The 20,946-nt window shown below is 42.1% G+C and overlaps 1 protein-coding gene across 7 annotated transcripts in view; it reads left to right on the top strand.

Moving 5' to 3' along the window:
* Positions 1-909: 909 nt before the first annotated feature.
* HERC6 (HECT and RLD domain containing E3 ubiquitin protein ligase family member 6) overlaps positions 910-20,946 on the top strand; it is a 62,408-nt gene continuing 42,371 nt past the window's right edge. For 2 of the 7 annotated variants that reach the window (XM_059173138.1, XM_059173128.1), the window contains exons 1-8: positions 910-1,384; positions 3,612-3,771; positions 6,067-6,143; positions 9,952-10,179; positions 11,544-11,641; positions 12,938-13,065; positions 14,077-14,207; positions 15,522-15,589. In XM_059173138.1, the coding sequence (XP_059029121.1) occupies positions 1,186-1,384; positions 3,612-3,771; positions 6,067-6,143; positions 9,952-10,179; positions 11,544-11,641; positions 12,938-13,065; positions 14,077-14,207; positions 15,522-15,589 (1,089 nt within the window). In that variant the 5' untranslated portion in view covers positions 910-1,185. The remainder of the gene's footprint in view (positions 1,385-3,611; positions 3,772-6,066; positions 6,144-9,951; positions 10,180-11,543; positions 11,642-12,937; positions 13,066-14,076; positions 14,208-15,521; positions 15,590-20,946) is intronic. The other 5 variants (XM_059173108.1, XM_059173100.1, XM_059173122.1 and 2 more) reach the window with 4 other exon arrangements.

The raw sequence follows: 20,946 nt of genomic DNA, 5'->3' as shown, positions 1-20,946 counted from the left end.
AAAACCGAAGTCCAGGGTGCCTGGGTGGCTCAGTGGGTTAAAGCCTCTGCCTTCGGCTCGGGTCGTGATCCCGGGATTGAGTCCCACGGTGGGCTCTCTGCTCAGCAGGGAGCCTGCTTCCCTTCCTCTCTCTCTGCCTGCCTCTCTGCATGCTTATGATCTTGTCTGTCAAATATATAAAATCTTTAAAAAAATAAAATAAAACTGAAGTCCGATCACGTCACTTCTACATTCAAAAGCTTCCAACTGCTCTCCTTCACCTTCAGCCTTTAGATATGAGCGTGACACATACCATCCTTTTCCATGTCCCCTGGACTCTGCTCAAATATCACTTCATCTGGGAAGTGTTCCCTGAAATCTTATTAAAAACAAAACAAACAAGTTCCTGGGGCACCTGGGTGGTTCAGTCTGTTAAGTCTCCATCTTCTGCTCAAGTCATGATCCTGGGGTCCTGGAATCCAGCCCCACCTGGGGCTCCTTACTCAATGGGGAGCCTGCTTCTCCCTCTCCCTTGTCTCCTGATTTTGTTCTCTCTCTCTCTCTCTCAAATAAATAAATGAAATCTTTTTTTTTTTTTAATAAGTAAAATCTTTTTTAAAACCCCAAAGTTCCTTTTGCCCCCACCCTCTATTACTTTACTGTACTGTTGCCACTTGACATTATACTAAGTACTTACCCCTTTATAAATAGGACAGTGTTAGTCCCAAGAGGACTTTGCTTTTCCACTGCCCAAAACAGCCTAGGAAAAAAGGGTAGGCACTCAGATGCTTTTGCTAAGCACTCTAAGCACTCCAAGCATTATTCTAGCATTATGCATTACCTGTTGAATTACCCTAAAGGTAGATTTACTGTCCACGTGTCATCGATGTGGCACAGCTTCGTTAGGAAACTAGCCCCAAGTCACACAGCTCGGGAGCTGCTTAGCTAGTATGTAAGAGAACGCAGGAGTCTTCCTCTGGAATCCCTCAGCGCTCCTCAGCACTGGGTGCTAACGTTTGAGCTCCCAAAGCCATTGGCCGGGACGTCAGGATGACTAAGGGTGCCAGGGCGGGGGCGTTGTGGTGGGAGTTGGCCTCTAGGTTAAGTCGGGCCGGTCCACCTGGCTTTCCGGTTTCCGCAAACCAGCACTCAGCCGTCACTAGCCTCTGAGAGCGCGTAGGCGTAGGCGCGGCGTGCGGGAGCGCGATGTACCTCTGCTGGAACACCAACCGCCCAGGACCTCTGCGCCGGAGGCCGGCTGGCCGTGGCGGTGCGGAGCTGCGACAGGCGGCCTCCGGGGAGCGCCACTCCCTGCTGCTGCTGAGCAACGGCGAACTGCACTCTTACGGGGACAACAGCCACGGCCAGCTGGGGCGGAGGGACGTGCAGCGCCAGGAGCAGCCAAGTGAGTGCCGGGCAAAGGTGCGGGGCGGGGGGCCAGGTAGTGGGGGTGCTGGGAGTCCCGTGTCTCTGGGCCCCACGAGACGACCAAACGATGCTCTACGCTGCCTGCGCCCAACTTCGTTAGTTTCGTTTTCCAGAACCGCGCTTTGTTTCGGTTTCCAGTTCCTCTTAAAAGCGTAACTGAGAGCGGAACCTAACGGGACAGCGTGGTCCCTCCCACGGAGCCTTTCTAGACCAATCCCTGCCAGGGCAAGTCTCTCCGGACTGGAGGGAACTTCCAAACGTGGTTTCTGGGTGAGACATCCCTAACTCAGAAATACCCCAGGGCATCTTTTAATAAAATTAAAAAAAAAAAAAAAGTATAATAGCATGTTTACCATTACTAATTATTATAGAAACACAGGGAAAGAAATTGCCTATAATTCCACTACCCAAAGACAACTATAATATTTTGATGTATTTGCTTTTTTGCTCTATTCTGTAGTTACTTTTATAAAAGCATGTCATTATATAGTTTGTATACGCGGTACCTATACAGCTCTATAAACTACGCTCTTATGAAACATGATATCATGACCATACTGCTTTTTTATTATGTATTTTTTGAAAACACATTTTAAGTTGTTGCAAAACATCCAGGCTTTGACAATACAAGTTAATTCTTCTTCTTTGATGGACATTAGGTTTTCTCCTCATTAGGGACTGCTATAAATAATGATTGCCATTATTTGACCAAATTTATGACTACTTACTCAAAATAAATACCAAGCATTGTGTCTGGGAGGAAAAACTTCTCCTCTACCCTGTTCTTTTTCTGAAGGCCTGCAAACTAAGTAGACAAAGATTAAGGAAAAATATATACAATTTTATTAATATTTTACGTGCACAGGAGTTCACAGAAAAAAAAGGAAACTCAAAAGTGGTTAAATTCAAGGACTTATATTGCATTTTAGCAAAGAAAAGGGAGTTTGAGCTTCAAAAGATAATTCGTTGTGGGGAAATGACTGGAAATAAATGGGGGAGACTAGGGCGCCTGGGTGGCTCAGTGGGTTAAGCTGCTGCCTTCGGCTCAGGTCATGATCTCGGGGTCCTGGAATCGAGGCCCGCATCGGGCTCTCTGCTCAGCAGGGAGTCTGCTTCCCTCTCTCTCTCTCTGCCTGCCTCTCCATCTACTTGTGATTTCTCTCTGTCAAATAAATAAATAAAATCTTAAAAAAAAAAAAATGGGGGAGACTAGTGCCAGCTCCGGTGGTAAGAGTTCCTCTTCTCTTTCTGGTGTAGGAAAGGAAGGATACCTTTACAAGGGAAATTTATGCCCTACTTTTAGGTGTCTAGAGGGAGGGCAGAGAACTCTTCCTGCATCTGTTGAGTTTCAGTTGCCTTCAGCACAAAATCATCATTCTGTCAAAGTGGTATATTTCGGGGTGGCATAACCTGATTCTTTAGGTGAAGATGAGAGGCAACATGATACCTGATGCCTAATTGTTCCCCAGGAATGTAGTACTAGTCTCTACCTTCATGAGTGTGTGACTCTTTGGGATATTTATTATCCCATAGTTTGAAAATAAATCATTGAAAAGGATAGGATCACAAAGTTTTAAAAAAAGAAAACTGAAGTATTAACAAAAACTTTTCTAGTAGTGATATACTTAACTCGAAACCTCTTATAATTCAGAGACAAACACTTTGGGAAAGCAGTTTAGATTAACTTATAAGAATCATGCTGTAATGACCAGGTTTTCATTTGTGGGCACCTTTGACCCATTAAGGGCGTATTACTGCATTCCTCTTTGTGAGAGGATCTGGCTTCTGCCTCTCACATTCATGGGGAAGGCTCCCTGCTCACTTCTTCCTGAGAAGGGACTCACTATTCTCACTGTTCAGGGCTGGGAAGTTGGAAGAGACATCTGTTCTCTGTCTCCCTTTGTTTTACTACCATCATCATAGAGAAATCTTAGGCCAAGCCTCATAGTCCCTACAAGTTCCCCTCCTCCATAAAACTCATCCTTTTGAATGGCAACCATATTCCCACACAGACAGTGTAACATACATTGAGCTTTTTTCCTTCACATCTTAAGTGTGATTATCAGGTCTTGATTTAAAAGTCCATTGGAAAGGATGAGAAATCTGAGTGACCCTTCTTTTTGAAGAAAGTAAACTTGTTGTCTTAAACTTCTTGTTAAATTAATAATCTTCTGAGGTGTTTTGTTTTGTTTTTGTTCCTGAAGAACGAATACCGGCATTGGAAACTCTACGTGTTGATCTCGTGAGCTGTGGAAAGGAACACTCTCTTGCAGTCTGTTACAAAGGAAGGGTCTTTGCATGGGGGGCTGGTTCTGAAGGGCAGCTGGGAATTGGAGAATTTAAGGAAATAAATCTTATACCTAGGTAAGTATTTCCATTCAGTCATTCATTCATCTGTTATTTTTCAGTTTCATGGGCGAGGCACTATGCAAGATGTCCCGGTACAAAGATGACTATGACAAACACAGTCCCTAGCCTCAGTGATTATAGTATAGTGAGAGAGAGGCAGGAAAAAACCTCCAAAACCAACTCTTGCTTAATTAGAGTCCTATGAAGGAGGAGGGCAGGGCATTTGAAATGAGAACCTGTGACCCTTTGATCTACATCTTATGTATTGGAAATAACTGGGGGGACCCTCCCAGCAAATAAATAAATAAATAAATAAATAAATAAATAAATAAATAAAATATATAAAGTAAACATAAAATATCAATAAAATAAGTATTATTTTAAAGTAAAAGCATTACACAGAAGATACAGAAAGAAACCTTATCTGAACTTCCTTTCTGACTAAAGCAGGATCTCCTTGAAAAAAAAACTGCTGTTAATAGCTTGGAGCGAGTTTCTTTTGATTTCAGTTGCTGTGAAGACAGATTGCCCAATCAAGATTAAAAAAACCTATGGAACCTTCCATACTCTCCTACTGAAGTCCTAAATCCCTTCCTTTGGCTGTTGATATATTTTAAGTGATTCCACAGATTTTCCATTACTGGGAGCTCCCCTGTGTACATGTAAATAAGCCTTGTTTTTTTCTCCTGTTAATCTGTCTATTGTCAGTTAATTTGCATGTCCCCCCGTTTTCTTTGGACTGGATCCAATCTGGAAGAGGAAGAGTTTTCCTCCCAACATGACCTTTTTGTTCTGTCTTAAGCCACTGGATCCTAATATTTTGTGTAGTAAGATTGGGGGAGAATCATTTCCTCACAAACACCTTTCTAGGACAAATGATACGACAAGCAGTCTGAATTGTGTGTTCATGAATTATATGTTTAAGAATTTTTTTTTCTTTTTGGTGAAAGATTGTATTTATTTATTTGACAGACATAGATCACAAGTAGGCAGAGAGGCAGGCAGAGAGAGAGGGGGAAGCAAAGCTCCCTGCTGAGTAGAGAGACTGATGCAGGGGCTCCATCCCAGGACCCTGAGATCATGACCTGACCCAAGGCAGAGGCTTAACCCACTGAGCCATCCAGGTGCCCTGTTAAAGAATTTTTAAAAGTATAATTTTTAATACTTGGAAGTTACTTTTTGTTACTTCTCTGGTTTTTAACTGTATAAGAAAGTGTATGGCTTTGGGGGACAAGCATTGAACTTGGAATGAAAAGACGAAGGTTTTGAGTCTAGTTCTACAACATGATATCTATAACGTGATTCCCTAGACCAAACCAGAGCTCTGAGTTCTGTTAGGTTCAGCCATATGAAATTGCAGATAGTTATGTTTTTGATCCACAAAAATGGCAATTTAGTAGGATTCAACCTAATGATTTCTTTATTGCATAGGGTTTAAATCAAGTGATATAAATAACAGTGTTCTATAAATTCTAAAGCCCTGTGTCATATGTGCATGAAGAAACTTTTCTTTTAAGCCAATAAGTACAGAATAAAAGTTAGCACATTATATACTGCATTTAAAATCTAATAAATATCACTTCTATATCACAACTGTTTGGACTCTGCTTGTACCTTTTTTCCCCCAAGATTAAATTTATTTATTTATTTATTTATTTATTTGAGAGAGAGAGAGAGAGAGAGAGCATGAGAAGTGAGAGGGTCAGAGGGAGAAGCAGACTCCCTGTCAAGTAGGGAACCCAATGCAGGGCTGGATGTGGGACTCTATCCCAGGACTCCAGGATCATGACCTAAGCCGAAGGCAGTCACTTAACCAGCTGAGACACCCAGAAGTCCCTGCTCTGTACCTTTATATGTGCTGATGTCATGTTTAAAATAGTTTGAGGACTTTGGAATTAGGGTACAACAGAAAAAATAAGAAAATAAAGTTATTTCTGGGGAAAATATGCCCAGGTTACCAAAAATCCTGAAAATGATTGATGTGTAAATGCAAACTTGTTAGTGTGACAGCTGTTTCAGACAAATAACTCCTTATAATTACTGACGATTACATGCCAGTCAGGAAAATTGCCATTACTGTGGTGTTTTTGAATACTGCCGAGTTTGGAATTACATATCTGCCGTCATCCAGAGACCCATTTATCCTATTGTAAAAAACATTAAAATAGCCCAGTTTAAAAAGAAAAGAAAGGAAGAGAAAGTTATTTCCCTAAACCAAATATCTTACCTGGGATTGTTTTAATATCTGTAATTCATTTGGTGAGCCACTCTAAAGAAAGATTAATAAATTTTGTATCATTTTTCTTACAGGAAGATAAAAACTCTGACTGATATAAAAATTATACAAGTTTCCTGTGGACACCACCACTCCCTGGCATTATCAGAAGGTAAAAAAAAATAAAAGGGTTTTTGGATCTTCTAAGTGTCATTGCAAAGTAATTTTTTTTTAAAGATTTTATTTATTTGACAGAGAGAGACACAGTGAGAGAGGGAACACAAGTAGGGGGAGTTGGAGGGGGAGAAGCAGGCTTCCTGCCTAGCAGGGAGCCTGATTTGAGTCTGGATCCCAGGACTCTGGGATCATGACCTGAGCCAAAGGCAGAAGCTTAATGCTTAGTGACTGAGCCACCCAGATGCCCCACAAAGTAATTTTTTTGAATATGAATGATGCCTGTTGATTTTTAATGTACTGGGGCTCATTTTAATGCATTTAGAAGTTTGTTGGTTTTTTTTTTTTTTAAGATTTTATTTATTTATTTGACAGAGATCACAAGTAGGCAGAGAGACAGGCAGAGACAGAGGGGGAAGCAGGTTCCCTGCTGAGCAAAGAGCCCAGTGTGGGGCTTGATCCCAGGACCCTGAAACTATGACCCGACTGGAACGCAGTGACTTAACCCACTGAGCCACTCAGGCACCCCTAGAAGTTTTATTAACTCTTTAGATTTCATAAGCTGTATTGTTCTTCATTTTTTCCCCTATTCTCTTTGTTCATGCTATACTCTAAGTAGTGCCTAATTCATATAAATGCCATAAAGGGTCATCTCGGTTCACATGACCTGATCTGACTGTCACAGAATTTAGTAGTAGTTTTAGCTGGAACTTTGCCCTGTATGCTGAATGGTTATATACACCAGCAAACTCAGGTAGACTAAGGTCTATTTGTCTTTTTTACTTAGATCAAAGAAAGAAGAGTCAAGATATTAAAATTATGACTTCACATGTTTTTCTACTAGTAGCCCCATCCTTTGTCCAGCGTCAGTTAAAAGGTTCCAATAGAAAGTATTGCAGAAGAAAAACTTTTCTCCTATCCATCCTCTTTTTTTTTTTTTTTTTAAAGAAGATTATTTATTTATTTATTTATTTGGCAGCACAAGTAGGCAGAGAGGCAGGCAGAGAGAGAGAGGAGGAAGTAGGCTCCCCGCTGAGCAGAGAGCCCGATGCGGGGCTCAATCCCATGACCCTGGGATCACGACCTGAGCCGAAGGCAGAGGCTTTAACCCACTGAGTCACCCAGGTGCCCTCTCCTATCCTCTTTGGTTCAGTACCTGGGAGTCTGCACATTTAAGTGACAAAAGATAGATTGACAAGAGAAAAGACATACCAGTTTTATTATTTTAGTGCATGGAAGTTTACAGAAAAGAAGTGAAACTCAAGAAGTGTTTAGACTTAGGGGCTTATGAACCATTTTAATGAGGGAAGGACTTGGGCTTTGCAGGATGACCGATTGTAGGGAAATACATGGGAGGTATACATGGGAGAAACTAATAGAAGATAAGAGTTATTTTATTTAGGGTTATTTGTGAGGACTCATGTTAAGGCAGACTGTCCATCTCTGGTGATGGGTCCCTGCCCCATCCTGGGTGCAGGAGAAGAGGACACCTTCAAATGGGAAATATATACCTTGCACTTGGGTGGATAAGAGGAGGGCAGAGAACTTTTCCCACATTTGTGGATTCTCAGTTGCCTTCAGCTCACAATAATCCTTATGTCAGAATGGCGTATTTTGGGGTGGCGTATTGTGAGTGTCTTCCAGAGACATGTGACATTTGCATATGCCCCAGGTGATGTCATATGCATAATGGCAGCTGCACCACAGGGGCTCCAGACATTGCCTGGTTGCCTTCTGTGCGCCAGCTACTATGGGAGATGCTTTATGTCTGGAATCTCATGAAATCACTTAACAAACACAGATGCTGCGCATCATTGGTACCCTCATTGTAGAAATGGGAAATTGGACTCAGAGACTTTTTGTGATTTGCCTCAAGTCACACACTAAGAAATAGGAGTGGAATTTGAACCTGTATCTGTTTACTTCTCAACCCTAAGCAGTTAACCATGGTACCATGAAGGCCATGAACCCACAGCATAATCCTGTGGCTCTTGGAGAATTCATTCCTACCATTTCCAGAGGTTTGATCTTTCTCATCTGTAGGAGAACTGATGCCTATCATATGGGGCGTTTAGAAGATTCAGTGAAAGAAGGAACACAATATATCCTGTACCACCAATGGCCGATAGCAGGGGTACAAGAAGGATTAGTCTTTCTTTCTTCCTTCCTTTCCTTCTTCTTCATTATTGAAACAGCTTGAAGTGTTTCCCCAGGGTATTGATTTGCCTTTATACTGGTCTGGACTGAGGGCTGTGTGGAACCCATGTACCCAGTACATTTGCTGTGGTGAACTGTGAGTTCTCATAGACCTTCATATGAGTTTGACATTGTGCAGTGGGCCCTCAGAAATTCTTTCTTTCTTTCTTTTTTAAGATTTTATTTATTTGACGGGTAAGAGAGCACAAGCAAGGGAGCAGTAGGAGAGGGAGAAGCAGGCTCCCCGCCAAGCAGAGGGCCTGACACAGAGCCTGACACGGGGCCTGACACGGGGCTTGGGATCCCAAACCCTGGGATCATGACCTGAGCCAAAGGCAGATGCTTAACCCTCTGAACCACCAAGTGCCCCAGAAATGCTTTTCAGTGGTAGAAATAACTTTAGAAGAGTTAAAAAAGAAAAATTAGATATAATAATATAAAAATCTGAGCTTTATTAGCATTTTTCCGGGTAAACAATGAAGCATTAGAAGATTTGATTTTTTTTTTTTTTTACCTCATGTAAGTTATCCATCTTTGGTCAAATTCAACGTAAAATGTTGATGGTCTTTTTCTTCCATAGAGTCATTCCACAAGTATTTTTTAAGTGCCTATGTCTCCAGCAAAGAGGATACAGCTGTGAACACACCTAAGACTGTGCTTTCATGGAGCTTATATGCTGGACGGTGTGTAGGGGAGGTGAACCTTACACATATAGACAAATAATTATGTCATATAACAGCGATAAGGGTAGGAAGGAAAGTGAGGCCAGGTAAGGGGATGGGAGAAGGTACTGGAGTGGAGGGAAGGAATCTTTCTCTTTTATAAATGATGTTAGGGAGACTATCACTTACACCATGACCAGAGACCAAAAGAAGGGACGGAGGAAGACGTGATGCTAAGGCCATGATCCAGAGGTATGATCTAGATGCAAAGGCAATGAGGTAGCAACAGACTCAGCAGTATGTTCAGAAACAGCAGGGTCTCTGGAAAGGTCTGTGCAAGGGAGAGATAAAGGTCTGAGATGTGTCTTAGGGAACACTGTTACCCAGGGCTTGTAAGCTGTGGTGAGAATTAGCCTTTAATTGAGCAAGATAGCAAATTCCTGAAGGGTTCTATCTTTTTTTTTTTTTTTTTTTAAGAGCACTCTGGCTGCTTTGGAAAAGAGACAAATATGGACACGGGGAGCCTAGCAAGGGGCTGTTGTAAACATCCGGGAGAAATGTAACAGAGTCTTGGTGGCTAAGGTAGTTAACCGTGGAGAGGTGAAAAGTGGTCAGTTTCGACACACTTTAAAGGTAGAGACTTTAGGATTTGCTACGGTGAAGGGTGTAAAAGAAAGAAGGGAGTCGAGGATGATTTCAAAATTTCTGGTCTGAGCAGCTGAAGGAACAGAGTTGTTCTCAACTGGAGGGAGAAGAGGAGTAGGTATTGTTGGAAGGGGCTTTTGAAGGTGTTCTTGACCATCCTCGTTGCTCTTAGTGAGAATACTCTAACCTCCTTTATCCCTGTTGTAGTTATTAAAGACTTGTAGAATAAGGGTGGCAGTTTCTACTTGAATTTGGTATTTCAGTGTGTTGGCAGTTCTCAATTTCTCTGCTTTCTCTTTGTAGATGGCCGGCTGTTTGCCTGGGGAAGTAACAGCCACGGGCAGCTGGGCCTGGGGAAGGAGTGCCCCTCCCAAGCCAGCCCGCAGAGGGTGCAGTTCCTGGACGGCATCCCCCTCACTCAGGTGGCTGCAGGTGGGGCGCACAGCTTCGCCCTGTCTCTCTCAGGGGCTTCGTTTGGCTGGGGAAGCAACAGTGAAGGGCAGCTGGCCCTGCGCAAGAAGAACGTCCCAGGTAACGAGATAGTCTTCCTGTGGTAAATCAGTCTTTCTTTCCAGTTGTAGAACCAGCTCTCTAGGATGAGAGCAGTGATTCCCAAACTTTGTGATACATGAGAATCCCCTGGGGAGCCATCTTGATTTGTGATGGCCACTGTAATGTATTACCACAAACTTGTGGTTTCAAACAACACAAATGTATTATCTTACAGTTCTGGTGGTCAGAAGTTTGATTCAGGTCTCACAGGGCTAAAATCAAGGTGTCAGCAGGGCTGAGTTCCTTTCTGGAGGCTTCCGGACAGCCGGGTAGGGGATGCATAGGGGTGTTGCACCATTTTTTCGTCTTTACCCCTTCTAGCACCCACCTCCATTCCTTGACTCATAGCCCCGCTTTTTCAAAGCCAGCAATGGCTGGTGAAATCTTCCTCGGGTCACAACACTCTCACCGTGATTTTTCTGCATTCCCTCTTCTTCAGATAAAGGACCCTGGTGATTACATTGGGCCCACCCAGATAATCCAAGCTAACCTCCTTATTTTAAGGTCAATAGATTACAACTTTAATTCCATTTTCATTAGCTCCTCTTTGTCGTGTAATCTAACATAGCCACAACCTCTGGGAAAGAACACGGACATCTTTGAAGACCTTATTTTGTCTACTGTAAGAGCATTTAAAAAATCCCAGCACCCAAGTTAGATGCCATACCAAGTAAATCAGAAGGTCTGGGGATGGAAGTCATTTAAAAAATCCCAGCACCCAAGTTAGATGCCATACCAAGTAAATCAGAAGGTCTGGGGATGGAAGTCAGGCATTGGTCATTATTAAAGAGTCTGCAAGTTATACCAATGTGCAGTCAGGCTTGTGAACCACTGGATTAGAAGATGCTGGCAGGACAAACAACCGAAAGCCCTTAAACAAACTCACGGCGAAGTCTTCCCCACGAACCCTGTCCCTCTGTTCAGTTCTTTATATTCAGTTAATATATGCTCAGCCAGGACTTAATCTCATTTCGTTTGACTCTGTCAACATGAAGTAAGTCCTCTTCTTTTCTTAATTATTATTGCATATTTACAGAACACCTACTAGGTGACAGAAACAAATATAACATAATGGCAATATTATTGGGAATGAAGGTCTTAAAACTTAGCTTTCTAGGAGAATAAGCTGAGGTGTTCCAGAAGATTACATCGTTTTCAGAAATAGATGCTGAAGGGATGTTTTTCTTTCTTTTCCAAGGCAGGGCCTTCCCTCTGTTCTATAATACTCCTGAGTGCTCATTTAAAAGATTATGTTAATGAATTATAAGATGATGAAAATATTAATAGATGTGACAGTTTATGAAATCTGAGTCTTAGCCTCTAGAGATTCTGCTTTCTTTCAGTGGTGCAAAGCTCCAAGCCTTGTTCAGTTGATGCGCTGGAGAATCTAGGTGTGGTTTACATCAGCTGTGGTTATGAACACACTGCCGTGCTTACCCAGGTAATCTAAAATGTTTTGCTATTTTTTTTTTAAATTCCTGAGAAATGTTACTCCAAGGTGCATGTCCTGTTATTGAAAGCAATCTGTGTATCAATATCTCAACGTAACCATTCAATGCACAAACATCTAAAAAGGTAAAATTAATCAAATGTAATCCATGACATTTTCAAGATCGTATAACAGAAGCTAATTTCAGCTTTAGGAAATATTTTTAGATATCCACTAAATTACATTAATTACATTAATGGGGTGCCTGAGTGGTTCAGTTGGTAGAGCGTGCAACTTTTGATCTTGGGGCTATAAATTCGATCCCCACATTGGGTGTAGAAAATGCTTAAAAATAAAATCTTAAAAATTTTTTTAAATGATTAATATAGGAGCTAATCCTTTTAGCAGTTATTCATTCATTTTATAGTTCCACAGATGGAATTATTGCAAATTAGACAAACTAATTTTTACAGCTTTTAAGAACCCAGATTACAGACTAGAACCTACTTTGTTCCATTTCTTGCTTGGCACGATTACCAGCCTGCTTTGTAAATGTTTGCCTCCTCCTCTTACTGGCCAAATAGTATATTCCAATGGGATGAATTCTGTCTATAGCCACAAGGAATAGACAAATAGAAAACTATTTGTGTGATTGAAATGTTTATTTAAAAACTAAATGAATAGGGGCAGCTGGGTGCTTCAGTTGTTCAGCTCAGGTCACGATCCCAGGGTCCTGGGATGGAGCCCCACATCAGGCTCCCTGCTCACCGGGGAGTCTGCTTCTCCCTCTGCTGCTCTCTCTGCTTGTGCCCACCCCCCTCTCAAATGAATAAATAAAACCTTTTTAAAAAAAAATAAATAAAAATAAAAAATAAATGAAGCACTGACCTCTACCTCTGAAACCTCTGGCCCCAAAGCTGGAGCAACTTACATTTACTATTAGAAATAATAAATAGAAGACCCCTCCCCTTTATTATAGAGCTTATATTTCATATAGTGCTCTCATACAATTCTTTGATAATACTTAATCTCCAAGTTTTTAGTTACTTTTTAAAATCTGAAATTAGGGGCACCTGGGTGGCTCAGTGAGTTAAAGCCTCTGCCTTCAGCTCAGGTCATGATCCTGGAGCCCTGGGATCGAGCCCGGCATCGGGCTCTCTGCTTGGCAGGGAGCCTGCTTCCACCTCTCTCTCTCTCTGCCTGCCTCTCTGCCTACTTGTGATCTCTGTCTGTCAAATAAATAAATAATATCTTTAAAAATAAATAAATAAAATCTGAAATTAGTCCGATTCCTTCTTTTTCAAACAGACTGGGAAAGTGTTCACATTTGGAGGCAATAGCTATGGACAGCTGGGATACAGCCCTACTGCTGAGAAGGAAGGGCCACAGCTCGTGGAAGGAATTGATGGCCTAGTTTCACAGATAGATTGTGGAAGGTAATGGACTAGTTTTTGTTTGTTTGCTTTTAGCCTGAGTAGAAAGTGTTACATTTTGTTACTTAGAAATGATTCCTCAGGGTACCCCTTTTGGGTCCCCTCCCTCTATGGTTCAGTAAGCTTTGCTACTCATCCAAAAAAATGACTCCCCAGCCATGTTATCAAACCTTAAAACCCCAAATATGTGACTACTCTTTTTATAGATCATTTTCCTTTCTGAAAATTTATTTCTTTCAAATACAGTTTGAGTTTTCTATTTTTGTCTAATTTATTCTAGGAATTTCATTTGTTTAATAAGAATTTATTGGAAGACTTCTGTGTATAGACCACCTTATAGGTGCTGGGGGTTGGGAAGAAAGTTAAAAGTAAAAATAGTGGTGGGGCACTTGGGTGGCTCAGTTGTTAACCATCTGCCTTCGGATCAGGTCATGATCCCGGTGTCTTGCGATCTCCTGAGCCTGGGATATATTGTCCTGGGATATATTGATCCCCATATCGGGCTCCCTGACTCAGCAGGGACTTGTGCTCTCTCTCACTTGGACAAATAAGAAACAAAAAAACAGAAATGGTAGAAGCTATAGTAAAGACCCATCAATAATATTCTATCTTTTTTTTTTTTTTAATTTGTCAGAGAGAGAGAGGGAGAGAGCAAGCACAGGCAGACAGAGTGGCAGGCAGAGGCAGAGGGAGAAGCAGCCTCCCGGCCGAGCAAGGAGCCCGATGTGGGACTCGATCCCAGGGTACTGGGATCATGACATGAGCTGAAGGCAGCCGCTTAAGCAACTGAGCCACCCAGGCGTCCCAATAATATTCTATCTTTAAGGTTAGTAATAAGTTAATATTCACCTACCATTTGTTTAGTCACATCACTTGATACCTTCTCACCTTGACATTATGATAAGGTTATCCAGGTACTCAGTATAAGATAAATCTGTCACTTTGTGTTAGGAGACATCATCTTTCTCAAAAAGTGTGAGTCCCTTAGTCTTCATTACATTCTGTCTCTTGCAGTTACCATACACTTGCATATGTCTACACCACTGGAAAGGTAGTGTCTTTTGGTTGTGGACCATGTTGCAAAAGCAGCCCAACTCATCCAGAGGCTCCGACAGAAAACTTTACCTGCCTGATTTCTGCTGATGGTACTGGTGGTCCTACTCATTTATGATTTTGTTTTAATTGATGCCACTGGAGGAGAAAAATTACTTATCTTCTTTTCACAGAAGTACATAGATCTGTGGTTCTTTTTGTACTGTTATTTTTAATCTGTACAATATGCATTTTTTCTTATGCAGTGATTCCTGGAGTATTTAGTAATTTTTTTCTAAAGATTAGGGTAATACAAAAAGATCCCAAGTCAATGGATTATCAGAAGCACTTTTATATATTTAATCGAACCTCTTCTAGGTGTACCTGGCTGGCTCAGTGGGTAGAGCATGTGACTCTTGATCTCAGGGTTGTGAGTTTGAGCCCCATGCTGGGGTGTAGAGATTGCTTAAAATCAAATCAAATACAAACAAACAAACAAACAAACAAAAAAGCCCCCATCTAAAGCACATCACCCTGATTTCATTATGCAAGTGCCTGAAAAATTAAATTAAAATTAAATTTTAAGAATATACAACATAGAACCTGATCAAAATTAATCTTTTCATGGTGCTTATAGTCCAAATTCATCTAGAAGAATATAAATTGTCAATAAATAAGTAAATTTAGGTGAGTAATATATCAGATTTTGTTTTAAGGATTTTATTTATTTTAGAGAGAGAGAGAGCATGCACAAGAACATGGGGCCAGGGGTAGGGGGAAAGCAGAGGGAGAGGGACAGGCAGACTCCATGCTAGCACAGAGCCCACTGTGGGGCTCAGTCCCATGACCCTGAGAACATGACCTGAGTTAAAATTAAGAGTCAGATGCTTAACTGACTGAGCCACCCAGGCACCCCAATATATTGGGGTTTTTTTAAGAGTATTTTTTAAGAAATGAAATCTTGCCATTTGCAATGACATGAATGGAACTAGAGGGTATTATGCTAAGCAAAATAAGTCAACAGAGAGGGACAGTTATCATATGATCTCACTGATTTGAGGAATGTGAGAAAAAAGACAGAGGATCATAGGGGAAGGGAAGGAAAAATGAAACAAGACGAAACTAGAGGAGACAAACCTTAAGAGACTCTTCATCTCAGGAAACAAACTGAGGGTTGCTGGAGGGGCGGGGGAAGGAGGGATGGGGTGGCTGGGTGATGGATATTGGAGAGGGTATGTGCCATGGTGAGTGTGTGAATTGTGTAAGACTGATGATTCGCAGACCTGTACTCCTGAAACAAATAATACATTGCATGTTAATAAAAAAAAATTTTTTAAGACTTTTTTTAGAGCAGTTTTAAGATTGTAACAAAAGATTTATTTTTCTACTTCTAAAAACAATAAACATGGATCTGCATTTTCTTCTAGACCTTGTGGATTTTGAAGTCAAACATATTTTTGCTGGAACACATGCCAATTTTGTGACAACTTGTCAGGTATTTATTATACTTTCTGTTTATTTTTAAAATATATATTTTTAAAGATTTTTATTTATTTGTTTTTCAGAGGTGGGGTAGGGAGTGCACACGCCAGGGGACAGCAGGCAGAGAGGCAGGCTCCCTGTTGAGCAAGGAGCCCATACAGTACTTGATCCCAGGGCCCTGGGATCTTGACTTGAGCCGAAAGCAGATGCTTAACTAACTGAGCCACCCACGTACCCCTTTTAAAAATATTCTTAAAGGGGCACCTGGGTGGCTCAGTGTGTTAGGCCCCTGCCTTCGGCTCAGGTCATGATCTGGGATTGAACCCTGTGTGGGGCTCTCTGCTCAGCAGGGATCCTGCTTCCCACTCTCTCTCTCTGCCTGCCTCTCTGCCTACTTATGATCTCTGTCTGTCAAATAAATAAATGCAATCTTTAAAAAAAAATTCTTAAAAAAAATAAACAAAAACAAAAATAAAAATCATTTCTTTCCATCTAGATTTCTTTTTTTTTTAAAGAGCACACAAATGATGAGAAAGCCAAACAGCCTAATATGGAGAAAGTTTTAGTGATCTGGATAGAAGATCAAATATTCCCTTAAAACCAAAGTCTGATCCAGGCAAGACCCTAATTCTCTTTAGTTCTATGAAGGGGTACCTGGATGGCTCAGCCAGTTGAGCATCTGCCTTTGGCTCAGATCATGATCCCGGGGGTCCTGGGATTGGGCCCCACGTTGAGCTCCCTGCTCAGTGGGGAGCCTGCTTCTCCCTTTCCTTCTGCCTGCAGCTGCCCCTGCTTGTGTGCTCTATCTCTCTGTGTCAAATAAATAAATAAAATCTTAAAAAAAAAAAAAAAAATTCAGTGATGTCTGAGAGAGGTAACGAAGCTGCAGAAGAGAAGTTGGAAGCTAGCAGAGGTTGGTTCATGAGGTTAAGGAAGGAAGCCATCTCCATAATATCAAAGTGCAAGGTGAGGCGGCAAGTGCTGATGGAGAAGCTGCAGTGAGTTATCCACAGGGTCTAGCTAAGATGGGGGCACCTGGGTGGCTCAGTCAGGTAAGCATGCAACTCTTGATTTCAGCCCCAGTCATGATCTCAGGATTGTGAGATTGAGCTCAACTTTGAGTCTGCTTGAGATTCTCTCTCTCCCTTTGCCCCTTCCCCCACTCGCATGCCCTCCCTTTCTCTCTCCCTTTCTCTCTGTCTCTCTCATAAATAAAAATCTCAGAAATACATTTTTTTAAGATTTTATTTATTTTATTTGTCAGAGAGAGATACAGCAAGAGGGAGAACACAGCAGGGGGAGTGGGAGAGGGAAAAGCAGGCTTCCTGTTGAGCAGGGAGCCAGATGTGGGGCTCAATCCCAGGACTCTGGGATCATGACCTGAGCCAAAGGCAGACGCTTTAACAACTGAACCACCCAGGTGACCTACTAAATAAAATCTTAAAAAGAACAAAAAAATGTAGCTATGATTATTAATGAAGGTGGCTACCCTAAACAAGAACTTTTTTTTTTAAAGATTTTACTCATTTACTTGACAGGCAGAGAGGCAGGCAGAGAGAGAGAGGTGGAAGCAGGCTCCCTGCCAAGCAGAGAGCTCGATGCAGGGATCATGACCTGATCCGAAGGCAGAGGTTTTAACCCACTGAGCCACCCAGGAGCCCCCTAAACAAGAACTTTTTAATGTAGATGAAACAGCCTTCTATTAAAAGAAGATGCCATGTAGGACTTTCATAGCTAGCAAGAAGAAGTCAGTGTGTGGCTTCAGTGTTTCAATAGACAGTCTGACTATCTTGTTAGGGGCTAAAGCAGCTGAGGACTTTAAGCTGAACCAGTGTCCACTTACCATCCTGAAAATCCTAGGGTCCTTAAGAATAAGAATGATGCTAAATCTGCTCTGCTTGTGCTCTGTAAATGTAAAAAGAAACCTGGATGACAGCACCTGTTTATAAGATGGTGTACAGAATATTTTAAGCCCCCTGTTGAGATCTGCTAAAAAAAAAAGTTTCCATTCAAAATGTTATTGTTCATTGACCGTGCAGCTGGTCACTCAAGAGCTCTGATGGAGACGTATAACGAGATGAGTGTTGCTTTCATGCCTGTTAATGCAATGTCCATTCTGCAGCCCATTGATCAAGGAGTCATTTTGACTTGCAAGTTTTAGTATTTAAGAAATACATTTCCTAAGGCTATAGCTGCCATAAATAATCATTCCTCTAACGGCTCTGGGCTAAGTCAGTTGAAAACCTTCTGGGAAGGATTCACCATTCTCGATGCCATTAAGAACATCTGTGACCCATGGGAAGAGGTTAAAGTGTCAACATGAACAGGAGTTTGGAAAAGGGGATTCCAGCCCTCATAGATGATTTTGAGGAGTTCAAGACCTCCATGGGGGAAATAACTGCAGATGTGGCAGAAATTTTAAGAGAACTAGAATGAGAAGTGGAGCCTGAAGATGTGACTGGATTGCTGCAATCTCATGATAAAACTTGAATGGATGAGGAGTTGCTTCTTATGGGTGAACAAAGAAAGTACCTTCTTGAGATGGAATCTACCTGTGAAGGTACTATGAAGACTGTTGAAATGACAATAAAGGACCTAGAATATTGTATAAACTTTGTTTACAGAGCAGCAGCAGAGTTGGAGAGCACTGACTCCAGTTTTGAAAGAAGTTCAGCTGTGGGTAAAGTAATTTTGAACAGCATAGCATAGTACAGAGAGATTGTAAAAGGAAGTGCCCATTGATGTGGCAAATTTTCATGTTGTCTTATTTTAAGAAATTGCCACAGCCACCCCAGCCTTCAGCAACCTTAACCCTGACCAGCATCCTCAAGACAAGATTACAACTGTCATCAGCAGAAACACTCAGACTCTCAAGACTCACTGAGAGCTTAGACTAGCAGTTTTTAGCAATAAAGTATTTTTTTTAAGATTTTATTTATTTATTTGACAGAGATCACAAGTAGGCAGAGAGACAGGCAGAGATAGAGAGGGAAGCAGGCTCCCTGCCGAGCAAAGAGCCCGACTTGGGGCTCGATCCCAGAACTCTGGGATCATGACCCAAGCCGAAGGCAGAGGCTTTAACCCACTGAGCCACCCAGGTGCCCCAGCAATAAAGTATTTTTAGAATCAAGATACACACATTGTTTACAGATGATGCTATTGCACACTTGATAGACTATAGTATTGTGTAAATATGACTTTTATATGCACCAGGAAACCAAAAAATTTATTTGACTTACTTTATTGCAATACTGGCTTTATTGTGGTGGTTTGGAACCAGACCGTCAATATCTCTGAGGTCTGCCAGTACGTAGTTAACTTCCTAATTTGTAATTTTCTTTCTTTCTTTCTTCCCCACTTTCCCTCTCTTCCCCTCCCTCTCTCTCTCCCTCCCTTCCTTCCTTCTTTCTTTCCTTTCTTAGAGAGATAGAGTGCACACGAGTTGGGGAGGGGGGCAGAAGGAGAGGGAGAGAGAGAATCTCAAGCAGACTCTGCACTGAGAATGGAAGCTGAGGTGGGGCTCCATCTCAGGACTCTGAGATCATGACCTGAGCCGAAATCAGGAGTCAGATGCTGAACTGACTGAGCCACCCAGGTGGCCCGAATTTATACTTTTTTCTATTTTTAGGAATGTTTTAAACTTGACATCCATACAGACTCTTGCCATGTTCTCTGGGACAGAAAGTGATCAGAGGCAAAGGTTTCTGTGCTGCAGGGGAGAGTGAGGAGATTGTACTTGGTTGCTCTGTCACAGCTGTCTAGTCGGCAGTTGCCTCCTATGTCTCAGACTCTGCTCTTGGTGCTGGGGACAAAAGTGAGTAGTACAGAAAAGGCTGGTCTCATTCTTGGCATTTGGATTCTACAGGACAGGTGATAAATATGTAAATGCAAAATAACAAGATTGTATTAAAGAGCGATCAATTGTCTGAAGCAAACAAAGTGAACCATGGGAGATTGATGGAGTGGACTTCTTTGGAAATGTCAGTCAGGAGGCACCCGAGTAGTTCAGTCGGTTAAGCATCTGACTCGTGGTTTTGGTTCAGGTCATGATCTCGTGGGTCATGGGATCAAACCACATGTTGGGCTCCCCTCTCAGCATGGAATCCGCTTGAAGATTCTCTTCCTCTGTCTCTCGCCCCACTCACATGCACTCTCCTTCTCTAAGATAACGGAATATATATATATTTTTTTTTTTAAAGAAAAGAAATGTCAGTCAGGAAAGACATCTCAGAGGCTGGGAAGTGAGGTCTCAGAGACCTCAGCCGTGCTTAGATCCAAAGAAAGAATATTCCAGGGGCGCCTAGGTGGCTCCGTTGTTTGAGCATCTGACTGTTGATTTTGGTTCAGGTCATGATCTCAGGGTTGTGAGATCGAGCCCTTTCACAAGCTCTACACTCAATGGGGAGTCTGCTTCTCTCCTCTCTCTCCCTCCGCCCTTCCCCTGCTCATACTCTCTCTCTAAAATAAGTAAGCAAATCTTGAAAAAAAAAAAAAAAAAAAACAGTGTTCAGGTAAGCACACATAGAGAGGCCCTGTGGCAAGGATAAGTTTAGCATGTGTGAGGGACTGAGAGAGGGCCGGAAGGGCAGAACATAGTAGGAAAGGGTGAAGAGTTGTATGAGATGGAGGCAGGTAGGTGAGTTGGGATCAGTGTGAATATCCTTGGGGAGGGGATCTGGAGCCTTAACTGCATGTCCAAATCTAGAGCTCGGGGAGGATGATGGTAGTCATCAAAGTACAGACAGTATTTAAAGCCAGGGTCTGGATGAAAGGTCACCTTGAGAGAGAGAGTAAAAATAAGTGGAGAAGGAGGACAGAATCCAGTCCTGAAAGACTTCTCCATTTAGAAGCCCAGCAGTGAAGAGGTGCGAGAAGAGAAATTGAGAAGGGCCAGATTCTGAGGGAGGAAAAAAGAGGGAGGCTCATCAAGATAAGAGAAGAATGTATTTCCAGAAGGAGGAAGTGGCTAATCCTGTCACATACTGCTGAGAGGTCAAGTAAAATGAGATGATTTTTGAGAATGATCCTGTTCAGGGGGAGAAAATGATGGTACATGAGAAAGAATGAATATCTGCAGAAGCAATGTCCCACAATAGGAGAGGAGAAGGAGAGGGAGAGAGAGAATCTCAAGCAGACTCTGCACTGAGCATGGAAGCTGAGGCGGGATTGCATCTGTGTGGAATGGAGGGGCTTGAGCAGAAATATTTATTTTGCTCTAATAAGGCACGGTGGAAATGAGTGTGAGGTGATGGTGGAAAGGTGCCTGATGGCTTCGGTTTTCACAGTGACAAAGAGGGTAAGGCCCTCATCTGGGAGTGAGTGAGACAGGAGAAGTGTTAACAGGTTTGGGAATAAAAGGAGGGTGTACAG

The sequence above is a fragment of the Mustela lutreola genome, chromosome 1 (assembly GCF_030435805.1).
Source record: "Mustela lutreola isolate mMusLut2 chromosome 1, mMusLut2.pri, whole genome shotgun sequence".
NCBI lineage: Eukaryota > Metazoa > Chordata > Mammalia > Carnivora > Mustelidae > Mustela > Mustela lutreola.
Note: the sequence above shows the minus strand (reverse complement) of the source record. Positions and strands in the feature narration are given on the sequence as shown.